A 19,670-nucleotide genomic window follows, 5' to 3' on the forward strand; every position below is an offset into this window, starting at 1 on the left:
GTCATATGCATCAATACATACGAATTATGCATCGATCCATGCTCACTTAAATTCACCAAAAACTCACTTATCTTACAGTATGCATCGATGCATACCCTCAGGTATCAATGCGTAAGTCTGTTTTATGTTCTAACAACTTCTGTTTTTGCATATATAAGAAATGTTGTGACAGCAGGGGCATTCACGAATTCTGAGAAGAAAAACAGTTGAACACAAGATCAAAAGAGTGTAGCAGCAATTGTTTTTGGAGCAATCAGAAACCTGAAAGAGACTTCATCTTCTTCATCTTCTCAATCACTTTTCTTCAAGAACATCAACACATAATCATTCTTGTTCTTTGGATTAAAGGATCAACGAGATAACGTTCAGTGGTGCGATCAAGGATCTAGCTGAGGTTTTCAGTGGAACGATCGAGGATCTAGCTGAGTTGAAGATTGAAGGGGGTTTCGAGGAAAAACCTACTGGTTTGTCCTTCAAGAACTGGAGTGTTCTTGCGGGTTTGTAAGTCACGTTTACAGAACAGATTCAGCTGCAGCGTTGCGTTTGGAGATCGGGGGATTTCGCAAACAGGTCGTGGAACCGGTGAATTGTTTGCAATTTCGTGCAGGAAATTCTTGATCGTGCTCAGATCAAGTGGAGGTTTCATACAAGAAGAAGTTCTTGGAATTTAGAATTCTGTCTGTGTATCGTAACCTTGTATCTACGAATTCGGCATAATTGATAATCAAAGTTCTCAATTTCATTTGAAATTGAGAGGGAGACGTACCCACACACGAGGACGACGTGGGGAACTTCCTTACCAAATCTCTGCGTATCGTATTCTTTCCTTACTTTTCTTTACGTTTTCATCAGTTTTGCAATATCAGTTTGTGTGTTGTGGCTGAACCCTTTGCAATACAATAGTGGCAAGAAAACCTTCAAACTAAAGTCCACCATTGTTCATCATTAAGCACATACACACCAACTGTTTGACAAAATTGTTAGTCAGGTTTTATTCATTGGAAATAGACTTTAATGATAAGTGCATTCAACTAGCTAAGATTCTGGTGTTAATAATTTTTGTCATTCTTATCCAAATCCAGCATTAAACTCGCGTGTCCGGTTTTCTAGTAGCGGTTCAGAATAGACGGAAGTCGATTCGGGACTGAAATTTTCCGCCAAGTTTAAAAACTCTGATAAAATTTTAAATCCGTTCAATTTTAAAAAGGTGACCTATTCACCCCCCCCTCTCGATCACTAGCCACACCGTCTAACAAGTGGTATCAGAGCGCCGGTTCGCTGGTGCTCTGTGGCTGCCTGTAACAGTATGGATTCTGAACCAAAGGGGGCGTATAATAGAGCGCCTATTTTCAACGGTGAAAATTATGGCTACTGGAAAGACTGCATGCGAGTTCAAATAAATTCTGTGGATAGGCTAGTATGGGCTGCCATTGAAAATGGTCCTTTTCAAATTACTATGACAAATGCGGCTGGCGCCATAGTTCCTAAACCAGAAGATGATTGGAATGAGAAAGATGAGAAAAAGTGGTTGTGTGATTGGAGAGCTCGAAACATGCTAATTTCAGCACTTGGTGTTGATGAGTATTATCGGGTATCCCATTGCACGACAGCTAAAGAAATGTGGGATGCCTTAGAAGTTGCCCATGAGGGTACTACTGAAGTAAAACAGTCCCGCATTAACACACTCAATCAAGAGTTTGAGCTCTTTCGCATGAAACAAGGAGAATCTATCTCCGACATGCAAAAGAGATTCACTCATCTCACTAATAGGTTGAATGCTCTTGGAAAACCTGTTTCCAATGAAATTTCTACTAATAAAATTCTGAGGTGTCTTAGCAGGGAATGGCAACCTAAAGTAACAGCAATTAAGGAAGCCAACGATCTAACGAGACTTACAATCACAACTCTATTTGGAAAGCTGGAAGAACATCAGCAAGCATTAGAAAGTCTTGAAAAGTTTGAGAACAAGAGTAAGAAAGAAAAGGAGAAGAAAAGAGACAAAGAGGGAGAGAAGAAGCCAATAGCTCTTGTGGCCTCTAGCTCTAAGTCCTCACGAAAAGAGCAAAGCGACAATGATTCAAGTAGTGACAAAGATTCAGATGATGAGGAAATGGGACTGTTTGTAAGGAGATATAATAGATTCATTCAAAAGAATGGAGTCAAGCATTCCGACAAAAACCTCATGAAGTTTCGAAGACAATCTACCGATTCGAAACAGGAAGAGAACAAGAAGAGTAGAGGAAGGGGATCTTGTTTTAGTTGTGGTAAATCTGGACATTATAAAACGGACTGCCCTATGAAATATAAGGATCAAAGAAAAGCTTCACCAAAAGGGTACAACAAACAAAGAAGAGTGTACATTGCATGGGAAAGTGATAGTGATTCATCAAGCACACAAAGCTCAAGTGATGGTGATGAAGCCGCAAATCTGTGTCTTATGGCTCACACAAAAAATCTGTCCTACCACAAGAAGAAAATCAATGATAAAAAGGTAAAACAAGCCTATTATAATAATTTCTCTTCTATGTCTTTTTCCGAATTGAAAATAGCTTTTGAAAAACTGCATAACGAAGCTGTAGATGCTTTTAAAAGACTATCTTCCGATAAACAGATTTTTTCATTTTTGGAAGGTAAAGTATACAAAGCTGAAACAGATTTAGAAAGGTTAAAAGCTAGTATTGCAGAAAATTCAAAAGTTATTGACATTGACGGATGTAGTAAAGTTAGGTACTGTGAAGCTTGTCACATTTGGCAAAAAGAGGTAAACACTCTCAAGGTCAAATTGGAAAAAGCCTTACAACCTAAAGTTACTTATGTCGTTGACTCTAGGTTGTTTAAGAAGTCATTAAATCCACCATATGCAAAATACTCTTTTATTCTAAAGGATTTATTGAACAAGAAACAACAAACACATCATCATGGTTTATGTCATTATTGTTGTCCTGCTGGCCATACCATTGAGAAATGCAAGTTTAGGAGATTTCTTGTTCCTAAAGGTATTTATCAATGGAAGCCAAAAGGCAACCATGTTAGCACTTACCCACTTGGACCCAATGAAAATTGGGTACCAACTTCTCTCTTTTGATATTGTAGGATGAGTGTCTTGCTTTCGTAGATAGAAGATGGTTTCTTGACAGCGGTTGCTCAAGGCACATGACCGGTGACATATCGCTTTTCATAGACTTCAAAGCAAAGAAGAAGGGATATGTTACTTATGGAGACAATAACAAAGGAGATATACTCGGCAAAGGTAGTGTAGGTAATCCCTCCACCACTACTATTTCTAATGTCCACCTAGTAGAGGGACTTAAACATAATTTGTTAAGCATAAGTCAATTGTGTGACATGGGCTATAAAGTTTCTTTCACAAAAACTTGCTGCATAATTGAACATGCTGAACAGAACGTTGTGTTTAAGGGAATAAGAGTAAACAATATCTATATGCTTGACCTTTTTGATGTATCTTTAACAAGTACTAAGTGTCTAGTCACCTTGAATGATGATTCTTGGCTTTGGCATAGACGTCTAGCGCCAGTTAATTTCGATTTGCTTAACAAGGTTGTATCTAAGGATCTAGTAGTCGGTCTTCCAAAAATGAAATTTTCAAAAGACCACCTATGTGACGCGTGCCAAATGGGAAAGCAAACGAGGGTCTCTTTTAAATCTAAAAATATAATTTCAACTTCATGACCCCTTGAGCTTCTCCATATGGATCTCTTTGGACCTTCTAGGACAAAGAGCCTAGGTGGAAATTACTATGGCTTTGTAATAGTTGATGACTACTCTAGATTTACTTGGACTATATTCCTTCATAGCAAAGATGAAACTTTTTCTGCTTTCAAGAATTTTGCAAATCTGTCCCAAAACAAAATGAATTCCAAAATAGTTACAATTCGTAGCGATCATGGTGGTGAATTTCAAAACTATCACTTTGAGAAGTACTGTGACAAGTATGGTATTGAGCATAACTTTTCAGCTCCTCGAACTCCACAACAAAATGGAGTTGTGGAGCGTAAAAATCGTGTTTTAGAGGAGTTGGCAAGAACAATGCTAAATGAGGGTGGATTACCAAAATACTTTTGGGCTGATGCTGTTAGCACAACTTGTTATGTTTTAAACAGAATCTTAATTCGCACTACTTTAAATAAAACTCCTTATGAACTTTTAAAAGGAAGAAAGCCAAACCTGTCACATCTTCACGTATTCGGTTGTAAGTGTTTTGTTTTGAATAACGGTAAGGAAAATATTGGGAAGTTTGATGCAAAAGCAGATGAAGGTATCTTTCTTGGTTACTCACTGTCAAGTAAAGCATATAGAGTGTATAATAAGCGTTTACTTACTGTTGAAGAATCTGTTCATGTTTCTTTTGATGAGTCTTATCCGAAAAATGTCGGAAAAGGTATTTCTTTTGATGACGCAGGTGTATCTACTGAAGACATACTCAAGGAAGCTGTTGAGGAAACTGATCAGTCCAAAACAGCTGCCCATGAGAAGGAGGAAGATACTAGTCAAGAAGAGAAGGAGGAAGATACTAGTCATGAAGAAAATGAGGAAGAAAAGACAGCTGAAGTGAATGATCTTCCAACAGCTTGGAAATCCTCAAAAGACCATCCTATTGACAACATCTTGGGAGACATTTCAAAGGGAGTAATGACTCGTTCTAAGATAAGTAATTTTTGTTCTCACTTCGCTTTTGTTTCACAAGTAGAGCCTAAAAATGCCAAAGAGGCCTTGATTGATGAATTTTGGCTAATGGCCATGCAAGAAGAGCTTAATCAATTTAAAAGAAATGACGTTTGGGAACTTGTCCCTCGTCCGTGAGATCATCATATCATAGGTACTAAATGGGTTTTTAGATATAAGCTTGATGAAAACGGAGTGATAACTAGGAACAAGGCACGTTTAGTAGCACAAGGGTATAACCAAGAGGAGGGCATAGACTATGAGGAAACTTATGCTCCAGTTGCTCGCCTTGAAGTTATACGTCTCTTGCTTGCCTATGCGTGTTCTAATGATTTTAAGCTTTACCAAATGGACGTAAAGAGTGCTTTTCTTAATGGTGTCATAAATGAAGAGGTATATGTCTCACAACCTCCTGGTTTTGAAAATGCTGAAAATCCAGATTATGTCTACAAATTAAAACGAGCCTTGTATGGTCTTAAACAAGCCCCTCGGGTTTGGTATGAAAGGCTTAGCAAATTTCTAATTGATCATGGATATTCAAGAGGTAAGATGGATAATACTCTCTTTATTAAACACAAGGGAAAGCACATACTTCTAGTCCAAGTCTATGTAGACGATATAACTTTTGGTTCAACTAACATACACTTGGTCGAAGAATTCTCTGAGGTTATGCAGGGTGAATTTGAGATGAGTCTCATGGGGGAGCTGAATTACTTCCTAGGACTGCAAATTAAGCAACTTGATGAGGGTACTGCAGTATGTCAAACAAAATACTGCAAAGAACTACTCAAGCGCTTTGGAATGAATGACTCAAAATCGATTGACACACCTATGCCTACCAACGGAAATCTAGGTAAGGATGAGCATGGTAAGTGTGTAGATGTCAAAAAGTTCAGAGGTATGATTGGATCTCTCTTGTATCTTTCTTCTTCTAGACCTGACATCATGTTTAGTGTTTGTATGTGTGCACGCTATCAATCAAATCCTAAGGAATCACACCTAAAAGCTGTTAAGCGCATATTTAGATATCTTCACAGAACACCTAAATATGGGCTTTGGTATTCCAAAGGAAGTGATTGTAGTTTAGTAGGGTACTCCGATTCTGATTTTGCTGGCTGCAAATCAGATAGGAAAAGCACAAGTGGTACATGTCACCTGTTTTTAAATTCCTTGGTAAGTTGGCATAGCAAAAAGCAGGTTTCTGTGGCTTTGTCAACTGCAGAGGCAGAATACGTTGCAGTCGGTAGTTGTTGCGCTCAGATTTTATGGCTAAAGCAGCAACTACAAGACTTTAACATTCAACTCAAACGTATTCCTATAAAATGTGACAACACTAGTGCCATAAACCTTACTAAAAACCCTGTTTTACACTCACGCACTAAACACATAGAGATTAGACATCACTTTCTTCGCGACCATGTTGAAAAAGAAGACGTTGTATTTGAGCATGTTGACTCCAAAAATCAGCTTGCTGATATATTCACTAAACCTTTGGCAACGGAACCATTCTTCAACATTCGTCGTGAATTAGGGATCCTAGATCTTTCTCATTTGATGTCTTAAGCATGTTGGTTCTTAATTATATTATGCCTCACCTTGGTTGATGAGATTCGTCTTAGATATCATTTATCCATCACAAGATTACGTCAACAGAGGTAATATCACTCCCTTCTACAATTCTTTTACTACTAAGTAGTTGTGTATGTTAGAACCAAAGTTCTTACTCCCATTGAGGTAAATTTGGATGCATATATTGTCTGCCTATACTGTTTGCACATTAACAATCTGATTTGTGAATTATTCTTGGGCATAACCATCATGACATACTTCATAATGCATATCCATACTGCATAAAAATTCATTAAAATCTGCTTTGGCATCAGCATGTATCGATCCAAACATGTATGCATCGATTCATATCTTCTGCATTTCAAATTTTTCAAAACTAGTTCAGGAGCATCGATCCATCCGTCGCATGCATCGATACATAGACCTGTTTAAAACAAAAATGTCTGATATGCATCGACCCATGGCCACATGCATCGACACATACTGATGCTATTTGAATTAAATGCATATTTTTTCTCTCTCATGCATCGACACATCAGCCACCCTTATCACTTCCTATCCCAATACTTCATATCATCAGTACTCATAAACCCCAAAACCAGCGGCGAACCCTAATCTTCCTCATCATCCCTCATTCTAAAACCCTAAATCTCTCATCACCATGCCTCCTCCTCCGCCTCCGCCAAGCTACAGAGATCATGATAGAGATGATGAGGAGTCCTGTGGTGGCCACAATCCCCATTAACCCATCATCATTTCATTTCACTGCATTTCATCTCATATTGCTCACGTCTTATTTTGTTGCACAATATATGGTTTAGCTTATGTAATTATTAAACTCGTTCGAATCCTCAAATGCTTTTCACTTTCTGTTTACGTCTACTGTTATTGCCCTTATTTGTCATTCTTTGTGAGTGATTCTTTACCTTGAAACTTCCTTCTTTGTGATTGCTAGCTTTTTTATCAATTTTTGCCATGTCCTACTACAAACTCTTTTTTATGTTGCCTTGATAAACCTGTTTCTTCCTCTTTTTGATGTTGACAAAGGGGGAGAAATGCAGATATGCACAAACTCAAGGGGAGTATCACACATGTTGCCAAAAATTTGCCATCATCAAAAAAGGGGAGTTTGTGAGAAAATTCTTTACTTTGAATAAATTTTGAATGATAGCAAATTGTGTGATCATCATCCAAATGTTGGTTGTGCATTACCTTACATGATACATTTGTGTTTTTATTGTGTTTTTATTCCATTCTATTGTTGCGTGACTGTACATAAAGACCTACATTGATACATCTCTTTAAAAGAACTCATAAAATCCATTTTGTGTCAGTATGCATCAACACATAATCCTATGCATCGATCCATACAGTATGTTATAAATCACAAAATTCTTTTGTTTAGTATGCATCGATGCATACGAGTCATGTATCGATACATGGACAGGCAAAATGCTCTATGGATCGATCCATACGAGCCTTGCATCGATCCATGGTTAGTTGAAATGTCCTATGTATCAATGCATGCGAATTATGCATCGATCCATGTTAGTGGAAATGTCATATGCATCAATACATACGAATTATGCATCGATCCATGCTCACTTAAATTCACCAAAAACTCACTTATCTTACAGTATGCATCGATGCATACCCTCAGGTATCAATGCGTAAGTCTGTTTTATGTTCTAACAGCTTCTGTTTTTGCATATATAAGAAATGTTGTGACAGCAGGGGCATTCACGAATTCTGAGAAGAAAAACAGTTGAACACAAGATCAAAAGAGTGTAGCAGCAATTGTTTTTGGAGCAATCAGAAACCTGAAAGAGACTTCATCTTCTCAATCACTTTTCTTCAAGAACATCAACACATAATCATTCTTGTTCTTTGGATTAAAGGATCAACGAGATAACGTTCAGTGGTGCGATCAAGGATCTAGCTGAGGTTTTCAGTGGAACGATCGAGGATCTAGCTGAGTTGAAGATTGAAGGGGGTTTCGAGGAAAAACCTACTGGTTTGTCCTTCAAGAACTGGAGTGTTCTTGCGGGTTTGTAAGTCACGTTTGCAGAACAGATTCAGCTGCAGCGTTGCGTTTGGAGATCGGGGGATTTCGCAAACAGGTCGTGGAACCGGTGAATTGTTTGCAATTTCGTGCAGGAAATTCTTGATCGTGCTCAGATCAAGTGGAGGTTTCATACAAGAAGAAGTTCTTGGAATTTAGAATTCTGTCTGTGTATCGTAACCTTGTATCTACGAATTCGGCATAATTGATAATCAAAGTTCTCAATTTCATTTGAAATTGAGAGGGAGACGTACCCACACGCGAGGACGACGTGGGGAACTTCCTTACCAAATCTCTGCGTATCGTATTCTTTCCTTACTTTTCTTTACGTTTTCATCAGTTTTGCAATATCAGTTTGTGTGTTGTGGCTGAACCCTTTGCAATACAATAGTGGCAAGAAAACCTTTAAACTAAAGTCCACCATTGTTCATCATTAAGCACATACACACCAACTGTTTGACAAAATTGTTAGTCAGGTTTTATTCATTGGAAATAGACTTTAATGATAAGTGCATTCAACTAGCTAAGATTCTGGTGTTAATAATTTTTGTCATTCTTATCCAAATCCAGCATTAAACTCGCGTGTCCGGTTTTCTAGTAGCGGTTCAGAATAGACGGAAGTCGATTCGGGACTGAAATTTTCCGCCAAGTTTAAAAACTCTGATAAAATTTTAAATCCGATCAATTTTAAAAAGGTGATCTATTCACCCCCCCCCCCTCTCGATCACTAGCCACACCGTCTAACAAGAGCGGCTACTGTTCAAAAGCAAAAAACCCTAAAAACTTTCAATACGAAAAAGAGCATTAGCCAAAAACCCTAAGATTCTCCTCTGACGGCGAGACGCTAAAAACCAGAAAGGATAGGATCCAAAGAAACAAGAAGAGTGGAAGAACACATACCTATTCATCTGCCTCTGAAGAATCTCGAGCTGGTAGTTCTTTTTCTCTTCTTTATCATGTCATACTTGGATTCATGTTGATGCCACCGAATGTATTATAATGTATGTGTAATGTTTTTCCATGCTTGATTCACTTCTCTGTAAGTGATTGTTCCTTCTTGTTCTTCGGTATTCAAGGTCGACCCCTGTTTGTTTAGGTTTCATTGATTTTGGTGATGATTGTTTGCCTTTGCGTGCCTGTAGTGCTGAGTTTGGTCTGTGTTAGGAGTAATGGCTTAGGTTTTCTCTGTGAGTTTGCTTTGGTTTCGAGTGAGGGAGGAGACGAATGTCTCAAGCAGAGAGAGAGTGAGTTTAAGGTGGAGGTGAGCGCTTTCACCGTCTGTTGGTGTTTTATGTGGATCTTATCAAGGCTTTAAGGCCATTAATGACGTTACCTTTCCCAAATCTCAAAGCCGGCTACTTTGTTTGGTGCTCCCTCACGATTGTCCGAGTTTCCATGTGACCGTTGTACTTCCCTGCCATTTTCGCCCTTGGACTTTGCTTAAGTGGGCCTCAACTACCCAAGTTGAGATTTAGGTTCATGGGCCTTAAACAAACCTAGCCCATGTTTGGCCTTTCTCGTTTTCTCCCTTAGGGAGTTTTCAGTTAGAACATAATTTTTGTGGGTTTTAATCTAGCAGTAAGCAGGTCTTGGCCTGGTGGAGATGGAGATAATCACCCTTCTCTTTGGTCCTGGGTTCGATACTCAGTTGTGTCGTGTTGGTTCTCCAATATTTTTGACTGTCTCATATTTTTCCTTTAATTCTCACATTTAATTATCTAGTCTTACTACTTAACTAACATGTTTCTATTGTTTATTCATTTTTTTTATTATTTTATTTTCAATATGATTTAGGTGATTATTCTTTCTTTGGGATTTATGTAAATTATTTATCTTTTATGTGTGAGGATCATGATAAATCATCTCATTTTCCTTGATAAAAAGAAAAACCATTCAAAAAAATAATAATGATAAATATCACCTGATTCTCGATTCGACGTCGAGCCCATTTCCATACCCTTGTAAGTCGATTGCTTTTAAGCATCGCCATCAACCTCACATGGCTTACTCTTGGGCCTTCTTACAATGAGCTCTTAAGCAACATCAACTTAACTTTCAATAATTTCAAACCTCTGTACTTTGATTATTTTACTCCAAATATTCAAATCTTTTTCCTAATAAAGTTGGAAGAAAAAGATTACCTGGATGGAATATCCAGTCGTAATCCCGAATATTAGGCTCAAGCTGTAAGAGCTTGCAAGCCATAAATATTTGTCTTCCCTTCCACACTCTAATATTCAAATCCTTTTCTAAAACGTGAAGAAAAAGATTATCCTGGAGGGAATATCCAGTCATAATCCCGAATATTAGGCTCAAGCTGTAAGAGCTTGCAAGCCGTTAATATTCGTCTTCTCTTTAACACTCTAATATTCAAATCCTTTTCTAAAACGTGAAGAAAAAGATTATCCTGGAGGGAATATCCAGTCATAATCCTGAATATTAGGCTCAAGCTGTAAGAGCTTGCAAGTCATTAATATTCGTCTTCTCTTTAACACTCTAATATTCAAATCATTTTCTAAATAAAACGTGAAGAAAGAGATTATCCTGGAGGGAATATCCAGTTATAATCCCGAATATTAGGCTCAAGCTGTAAGAGCTTGTAAGCCACAAATATTCGTCTTCTCTCCAAAACACCTGTAAATATCCCAAACCATCTTCTTAATAAAGTTGGAAGAAAAAGATTACCTGGAGAGAATATTCAGTCGTAATCCCGAATATTGGGCTCAAGCTGTAAGAGCTTGTAAGCCACAAATATTCGTCTTCTCTCCAAAACATTCATAAATATTCGAATCATTTTCTTAGCAATATTGGAAAGAAACAGACTGCCTGGGTGGAATGTCCAGAGGTAGTCCCGAGTATTAGACCCAAGCTGTAAGAGCATGTAAGTCACAAGTACTCGTCTTTCAAACTTCAAAATACCTAATTCCTACCTTAATACTTTTTCAATAAAGATGGAAATGGAACATGGTGTATACCGTGCACCCCTGAGACTAGGATTCGAGATGTGTATCTCGCTCATCCAAGTTCTCGCCATTATTCAAAACACATCAAACCAATCAATTTCTTTCCTCGCCGCCCTGCAATTGATCTCTTAAACCTTTTCACAAATGAAAGGTACTTTGTTTCAAAACAATGCAAGGCAAAGTTTCTCCACCTGTTTTGGGTAGTCCAACAATGTTTTCGTCGGTTTGACACAAAGTAGCTTTCGCTAAAATCGACCAACAAGCAAACATTTTTCCACCCAGAACTACGTAAGCCTTGATTTCTCTTTTGAGATACGTAGGAGCAGGATTCGTAAATCTTGTCAGGCCCACTAATAAAAAACTTAGGTTTAGTCCTTCGTCAAAAATCCAAAAGCATTCTTCTCTCTTCTATTCTTCCTTTCCCACCTAATAACTTGAAAAGCCTAATATTTCAACTAACACTAACGCACACAACTAACCTAATGGTTCCCGTTGAGTACAACGGACGTGAGGGGTGCTAATACCTTCCCCTTGCGTAATTGACTCCCGAACCTGGATATTGGTTGCGATGACCATATCTTATCCTTTCTTTTAGAGGTTTTATCGATATTTCCCCTTTCCTTTTTAGGAATAAATAAAGTTCGGTGGCGACTCTGTTCAGTCCATCATTGCGAGCGTGCGATCGCGCTTCGCTTTAAAGTCGTATCCCCATTTTTCGAGGTGCGACAGATGGCGACTCTGTTGGGGAAAATTGTCAATCCCTAAGTGAGTCAAGCCTAGTTAGGTCGTTTGTGTGCCTTTGTTTGTTTACCTATGTGGCTTTTCTTTATTGTTTTTACTATCTCTATTGTCATATTGATATGAATCTGTTGTATTGGTTCGATTATGGTTTGGTACTTGGATACTCTGATTGCAAACCTTGTGTGAAAGACTTTTACCCGAGTCTCGAGTAAAAACATAAGATAGGACGAGGTTGAGTAGTGCGGGTCCGCGAGATGTATTTCTCGTTGGGTCGGTACGAGAACCTTACTTAGAGTAAATTCTTGAGAGGATATTGTCGCTCGGCAAGTAAGTTGCCGTAAGCTTCGATACTTTCTTTAGGATCCATGACTCTGAGAACCATTTGTAGAACCTTAGTTCTTTGTCCAACTAGGAAAGATGGTTGCGTAGTGTGGGTCTGCGAGATGTATTTCTCGTTGGATCGATGCGAGAACCTCACTTAGAGTAGATTCTTTAGATGGAGTTGATGCCCGGCAAGTAAGTTGCCGCAGGTAGCAAACAGTCTAATGGATTCATGACTATAGGAACTCTTTTAAAAAACTTAGACCATACCTGGTGAGAACCATGTTCCATACAAAGCAATCAGACTTATCCATGCCTTAAGCCTATTGAACCTATACAAAAAAAATGCATTACATTCATACATTGCATCAACATCATAAAAAAGCAAGCTCTTTAGTTGTCTCTTATTTATTTCAGGAATGGAGAACTTGAAAATGACAACTTCAATGAGACACACTTTCACGCTTAAGTACAAGGAACCTAAGTTGGACAGTCTGAAGGGTTTGATCTCTGATTTGTCTCTCAGCAGACGTGATGAGTTCGAAAAAAACTATGGGAAATTTTTGAGCCTTCTAAATAAGAAAGTTGACTATGGAATTATCGTCTCTCTGGCACAATATTATGATCCACCCCTGAGTTGTTTCATGTTCGCTGATTTCCAGCTAGCTCCTACTTTGGAAGAAGTTCAGAGAATCGTGGGTCTCAAATTGAAAGATTTTAATCCATTTCCAAAGCTCGAAGAAGATATGGGCCCAAAGAAAATAGCTTCAACCCTAAGTATCAATGTCCCGACTGTTCGAGACAATTGGGTTGAAAAAGGGGGTTGCGAAGGTTTTTCCGTGATGTTTTTGGAAGATTTAGCTCTAAAGTTCAAGAAAAGTGGAAATCAGAATGCATTCTATGCTGTTTTGGCTTTATTGATCCATGGGATTGTGCTCTTCCCAAATGTTGAAAAATTTGTGGATCAAGTAGCCATAGAAGTCTTTCTCTCTGGCAATCCAGTACCATTTCTCTTAGCCGACATTTACCATGCCCTTCACGCTCGACATGAAAAGAGGGGTGGAACTTTGTTGTGTTGTGCTCCTTTGCTTTACACTTGGTTCATGCAACACATGCCCGAAGAAGGTCCTTTTGTGGCAAAAGAACTTAAGTCTCCTCAAAAATTAGCTTCTCTCACCGCAAGTTCCATTAGATGGTATATCCGAGAGTGGGAAACCCCAGACATTATAGTCAGCTGTGGGGAATTTCCTAATGTACCGTTGTTGGGTACCAAGGGTTGCATCAATTATAACCCTATGCTATCTCGAATGCAACACGCTTATTCCATGGATGGTCCTCCTGACGCAAAGGACTTACAGCCGTTTATGCTCTCTGACATCCAAGCAAGAAATCCTGATGTAAGAGCAGTACGAAAGGCTTGGTTAAAGGTTGTAAGAAAGGGTAAAGAGTTTGGAAAAAGAAACATTATCGCCAAAGAACCTTACATTCAATGGGTGAAGGAAAGAGTTGAGGAAATCCATTTGCCATTCATCTTGAAGGCCTCAGCTTTTCCTAAAACTCCTGAGCCCGAGCCTATACTCCCTAAGGACATGGAGAAACTCGCTACTAAGGTTAAGGAGCTCGAATTGGAGAATACTGAATTACGGATTCAGTTGAACCGAGTTATCTTGGAAAATCAGAATTTGAAAGAGGAACGTAAGGGAAAAGCCCAAGAACTTGAGGATAGCAACAAGAGAGCCAGGCTATTAGAAGACCAGAAAGATGATCTTGATCATATCCTTATAGGTTCCACATCAACGATCCGAACCAGGAAGGAAAAGCTCAAGAAAGCTGAGTATAGGATTTGTGAGCTAGGGAGAATGTTGGATAAATCTCTTATATATAAAAAAGAAATTAAGCTCGACTTTGAGGCACAGATCCATGAATTGAGGGACGCTCTGAAGAAATGTGAGGAAAAGTTGTCTCACGAGATCCTCCAAAAGGAAGAAGCTGAAAGAAACTGTCACCATCTCAGGTACTAGTTGGAAGAAGCTACTAGGAGGTTTGCAGTTTTGGAGAGCCAAGAAGGTGATGCAGCCTACTTACTCCTAAAGAATGATTGTGTGTACTGGAAAAGGTTGTATAGAGAGGCTAGAGCAACCTTAGATGAAGATCAAAAGGTCATCCAGAAACTCCAAGAGCTCTATGTTGAATGGAATGGCAAGTTCCGCAACTTAGCTAGGTTTGTTAACCTCAATATGTTGGAACTCCCAGAAAAACTCCAGGAAGCGAATTGGTGTATGTGTCCAGAAAACACACCTCCTCAAGTTTTCAATTTCGTCAAGTTTATCAAGAAAATGATGAATGAGCTCACCACAGATCTGGCTACGATCGTAAGAGCTAAGACAGAACATAAGTTTACTTGTACTTGAATCTGAATCGTTGGTGTTTAAATCTTTTTGTATTCGAATCACGTGTACTTGAAGTTAAATCCTTTTGTATTCGAATTTGATTTTGATTAATGGAAGTTGTCATTTTGGGTCTCAATTATTACATGTTGTTCTTATATTCTAACATTGCTGGAATAAATAATAAAGATAACTAAGAGTTTTGCAAACAAATGCATCCATACATTTTCAAAAAAAAAAGAGTCTCACTCCGCCCTTTCTTCCACCAGTTTCACGCTGAATTTTCAACACCAGTATAATACTCGCGCCAGAGCAAGACAGAGAATAGCTGAACAAGAACAAGAGAGCGCCCGAGTTAGAGCTGAACTAGACGAAATCAAAGGAGGCATGTCCCAGATGCGAGAGATGTTGCAAGCTTTAACCTTCAGGTTTGAGGTTCCACAAGTGACCGTGATTTCAGAGACCACGGGCCCAGCAGTGGAAGTCCCACCTCAGAGGACGTTACCCTCAACCCTTCCTCCATATGGGCTACCCTATGATTTCGTCCCCCGAGCGGAGGTGGTGCATGAAATGGGGCAATCTGTCCAACAAGCTGTGCCATTACCAGTTTACACCGACGCACGTCCAGTCATCCATACTGTGGTTCCACCAGCCGCCTATGCTAGGCATGTTCCTCATTATGAAGATCAAAACCACATGTATCAAACTGTTGACTCAACTGTCGCTGGTGACGAAGTAAGGTTTGAGGACTTCAGGGAGGTAAAGGAGAACATGCAGCTCCTTGAGAAGAAATTCCGAGATCTAGAAGGAGACCACGTCTTTGGATCTGCTGCCAAAGAAATGTGCCTTGTATCCGGGTTGGTGATTCCAGCAAAATTCAAAACTCCGGACTTCGACAAATACAAGGGGCATACTTGTCCAAAAAGCCATCTCATCATGTATTACCGTAAAATGGCTGTACACGTGGAGGACGACAAGCTAATGATCCACTGTTTTCAGGACAGCTTAAGTGGGGCTCCTTCCAAATGGTATCTAAGTCTGGATCAGAACAGGATCAGGTGTTTCCAAGACCTGTCAGACGCGTTCATAAAACATTACAAATATAATATGGACATGGCGCCTGACAGAAGACAGTTGCAGAGCATGTTCCAACATGACAGTGAGTCCTTCAAGGAGTATGCTCAAAGATGGAGGGAACTGGCTTCTCAGGTTGAACCACCTCTTGCTGAGAAAGAATTGGCCGAACTGTTTATCGACACTGTCCAGCCTCAATTCTATAAGAAGATGGTTGGAAGTGCTTCTTTGGGATTCTCCGAGCTTGTTGCTATAGGAGCTCGCGTGGAATATGGTGTAAGGAATGGCAAACTATCGGCTGTAGCTGGAACTTCAAATGCTAATCCAAAGAAGTTCTCTGGAGGGTTTCCCAGGAAGAAAGAGGGGGAAACAAATGCCGTGACTGCTGGTCAAGGAAGAGTTCCTCCAAGGAGGAGACCACAACAATACTCACCTCAACAATATGTTCAACAACCGATTCCCTATCAACCACCCATGTATCCCGTCCAGTATGCTCCGCAACGATACGTGGTTGTCGTGACGCCTGCATTCAATCAACAACCTTCTCAGGCTTATCAAGCGCCTCCAGCGTATCAACCAGCTCTAGTTCAACAACGTGCTGCGGCTCCGCCAACTTATCAACAAGCACCATCAGCTCCTGTTTATCAACAACCGAGAGCTCAAGCGCCGAGGCAAAATGCTCAAAACCAGAATAGAAGGCAAAGGGAGAGGGTGACCTTCAATCCAATCCCAATGTCATACACTGAGTTCTATCCCTCCCTATTGCAAAAGGGGTTGGTGGTTCCCAGACCTATGGGACCTCCACCTGATCGTCTGCCTCCGTGGTACAACCCTAATGCACACTGCCCTTTTCATGAAGGTGCCCCCGGGCATGACTTAGAGGGTTGTTACGCTCTGAAGCATAGGGTTCGGGAATTGATTGAGAGCAAGATCTTGTCTTTTAAAGATATGGGACCGAATGTGAAGAACAATCCCCTTCCTCTCCATGAAAATCCTGGAGTCAACGCCATTGAAGACGCTTCTGTTGGTGTTACGGTTGATAAGGTGGAGGATGTTAAGACTCCTTTGGCAGCATTCCATGCACGATTGGTGGAAGCTGGCCTGGTTAATGTTGATCATGACAACTGTGAAGAGTGTGCCACACACCCAAGAGGATGTCAGGTGGTACGAGACAATATCCAAAACTTGATGAATGAAGGAGTGCTTCAAATATCCAGTGCTGTGAAGAACTAGGATGTGTTGGTGATTGAACCTTGTTTCAATTTACCTGAACCAGTTGAAATCCCATATTATAGTGGTGGAGTGGTCCCGGTGAACAGTAAGTCGTCGCCTATCGAGATATGTATGCCCACGCCTTTTCCATACGAGAGCACCAAGGCTGTACCTTGGAAATATGAGATTACCGTTGTAGGTAGTTGATGGAAGTTCAGACGCTGAAGTGACAGAAGCTGTAAGTGAAGACGTCACCAATATTGCAGGGCCGACCAAGGAATCAACAGTTGTAGCTCCAATTCAACGTGACTCCTCAAGGGCCGACCAAGGAATCAACAGTTGTAGCTCCCGCTAAAGAACCCGAAGTGGTTCAATCCGAAGACGCTGTTGAATTCTTGAAGTTGATCAAGAAAAGTGACTACAAGGTTGTGGACCAGTTGCATCAAACACCATCTAAGATCTCTATTCTGTCTTTGCTACTGAACTCCCAAGCCCATAGGGAGGCTTTGTTGAAGGTGCTTGCTCAAGCTCATGTAACACAAAGCATAACAGTTGACCAATTTGATGGAGTTGTGGCAAATATCACATCTTGCAATACTTTGAGCTTCAGTGGAGAGGAATTACCTGAGGATGGACAAAATCATAATCGTGCCCTCCATATCTCGGTAAAATGCAAAGATGATGCTTTGGCAAGAGTGTTGGTTGATACTGGATCTTCTCTGAATGTTATGCCAAAGAGAACACTCGCCAAATTATCTTATCAAGGACCAGCTATGAAGCCTAGTGCCTTGGTAGTAAAAGCTTTTGATGGTTCCAGGAGAACAGTGATTGGAGAGGTTGAATTGCCCATATTGATTGGCCCTCATGTATTCCCGATTAATTTCCAAGTCATGGATATTAATCCAACATATAGTTGCTTATTGGGGCGTCCTTGGATTCATGCTGCAGGGGCAGTTACCTCCACCTTACATCAGAAAATGAAGTTTGTAATGGACAATCAATTAATCATCATTTCTGGAGAGGAGGACTTTATGGTCAGTCACCTTTCATCCTTCAGATACATTGAGGCTGATGAGGACGCTTTGGAAACTTCTTTCCAAGCTCTTGAAATAGCCAATGCCACTTTTGTGGAAATGAAGGACCCTGTTGGGAAAGCTTGTTCATCTTTCGCGTCTCTGAAAAGCGCAAAGTCTAGTATTGAAGGAGGAAACCCTGAAGGTTGGGGTCAACTTATTGATATTCGTGAGAAGCATGATCGCTTTGGTCTGGGATATGTGCCTTCCGCTGCAAAAGGAGCCCGAGTCCCTACAAAGGACAACACCCGAAGCATCCAGGAAGTATTCCTCAGCACAGGATTCATCCATGGAGATCAAGTCAATGCAATTGAAGATAGCACCGTAGATGAAGATGAGCCATGTTTGGTTTACCGGTGTGAGACAGCTTTGAACAACTGGAAGGCGGTTGAGATCCCCGAAATTTTTCCTTTGTCAAAGTAATAATTGTGTAGTTTTCCTTTCAAATCCTTAGCTCTGCCCAAGACTAATGGATCACGTTATAGGGCCCCTTTTCATTTTCAAATAATCATTATCAATGAATGAAAGGCATTTTGTTAAATTCTTCTTATTCATTTATTTTGCTTCCTCTTAAGAAAATGGCAATCTTTTCAAAAAAACAAAAAAACTTTTCATTTATGCACCTTTTATTTTTTACTTTTCTAAAAGAAATCAATCATTTAAACCTGCAGAATAAATGATAACCCCGTTGAATCCAATGACTTTACTACCTCTCATAACTTTGACTCCCCTATCTACCAAGCCGAAGAAGAGGGTGAAGAAGATTGTTACATCCCCGACGAATTGGCAAGGTTGCTCGAGCACGAGTCCGAAGCCCTTCAGCCACATGAAGAACCGGTGGAAACAATCAACCTTGGACAGAGGAAGAGAGGAAAGAAGTCAAAATCGGTACCACACTTGAATCAAGCATCAAAGAGAGATTGGTTAAGCTACTACAAGAATATGTGGATGTGTTTGCATGGTCATACCAAGATATGCCAGGTCTAGACATCGATATCGTTGAGCACAAGCTCCTGCTTCAGCCAGAATGCCCGCCAGTAAAACAAAAACTCCGAAGAACGAGACCAGATATGGCTCTGAAGATTCGTGAAGAAGTCAAACGACAATTTGACGCTGGTTTTCTCGCAGTGGCGAAGTACCCACAATGGGTAGCTAACATTGCACCTGTGCCTAAAAAGGATGGAAAGGTGAGGATGTGTGTTGACTATAGGGATCTGAACAGTCCAAAAGACGATTTCCCCCACCACACATTGATACTCTGGTAGATAACACTGCAAGATTTGCTGTCTTCTCCTTTATGGACGGTTTTTCAGGATACAATCAAATCAAGATGGCTCCAGATGACATGGAGAAGACCACTTTTATTACCCCTTGGGGCACGTTTTGCTACAAGGTAATGCCTTTCGGTCTCAAAAATGCTGGGGCAACTTACCAAAGAGCTATGGTCACTCTCTTCCATGATATGATGCACAAGGAGATAGAGGTCTATGTTGACGACATGATCGCTAAATCTCAGAATGAAGAAGATCATGTGAACCATCTAAAAAAGCTGTTTGAATGCCTCAGAAAGTTTAGATTACGATAA

The 19,670-nt window shown here is 40.0% G+C and overlaps 1 protein-coding gene across 1 annotated transcript; it reads left to right on the forward strand.

The window, feature by feature from the left end:
* Positions 1-15,122: 15,122 nt before the first annotated feature.
* On the forward strand, positions 15,123-17,033 carry LOC127097757 (uncharacterized). Its single transcript, XM_051036249.1, has one exon. The coding sequence runs from the start codon at positions 15,123-15,125 to the stop codon at positions 17,031-17,033; it is 1,911 nt and encodes a 636-aa protein (XP_050892206.1).
* The last annotated feature ends 2,637 nt before the right edge of the window (positions 17,034-19,670 follow it).

This window comes from Lathyrus oleraceus, chromosome 1 (assembly GCF_024323335.1).
Source record: "Lathyrus oleraceus cultivar Zhongwan6 chromosome 1, CAAS_Psat_ZW6_1.0, whole genome shotgun sequence".
NCBI classification, from domain to species: domain Eukaryota; kingdom Viridiplantae; phylum Streptophyta; class Magnoliopsida; order Fabales; family Fabaceae; genus Lathyrus; species Lathyrus oleraceus.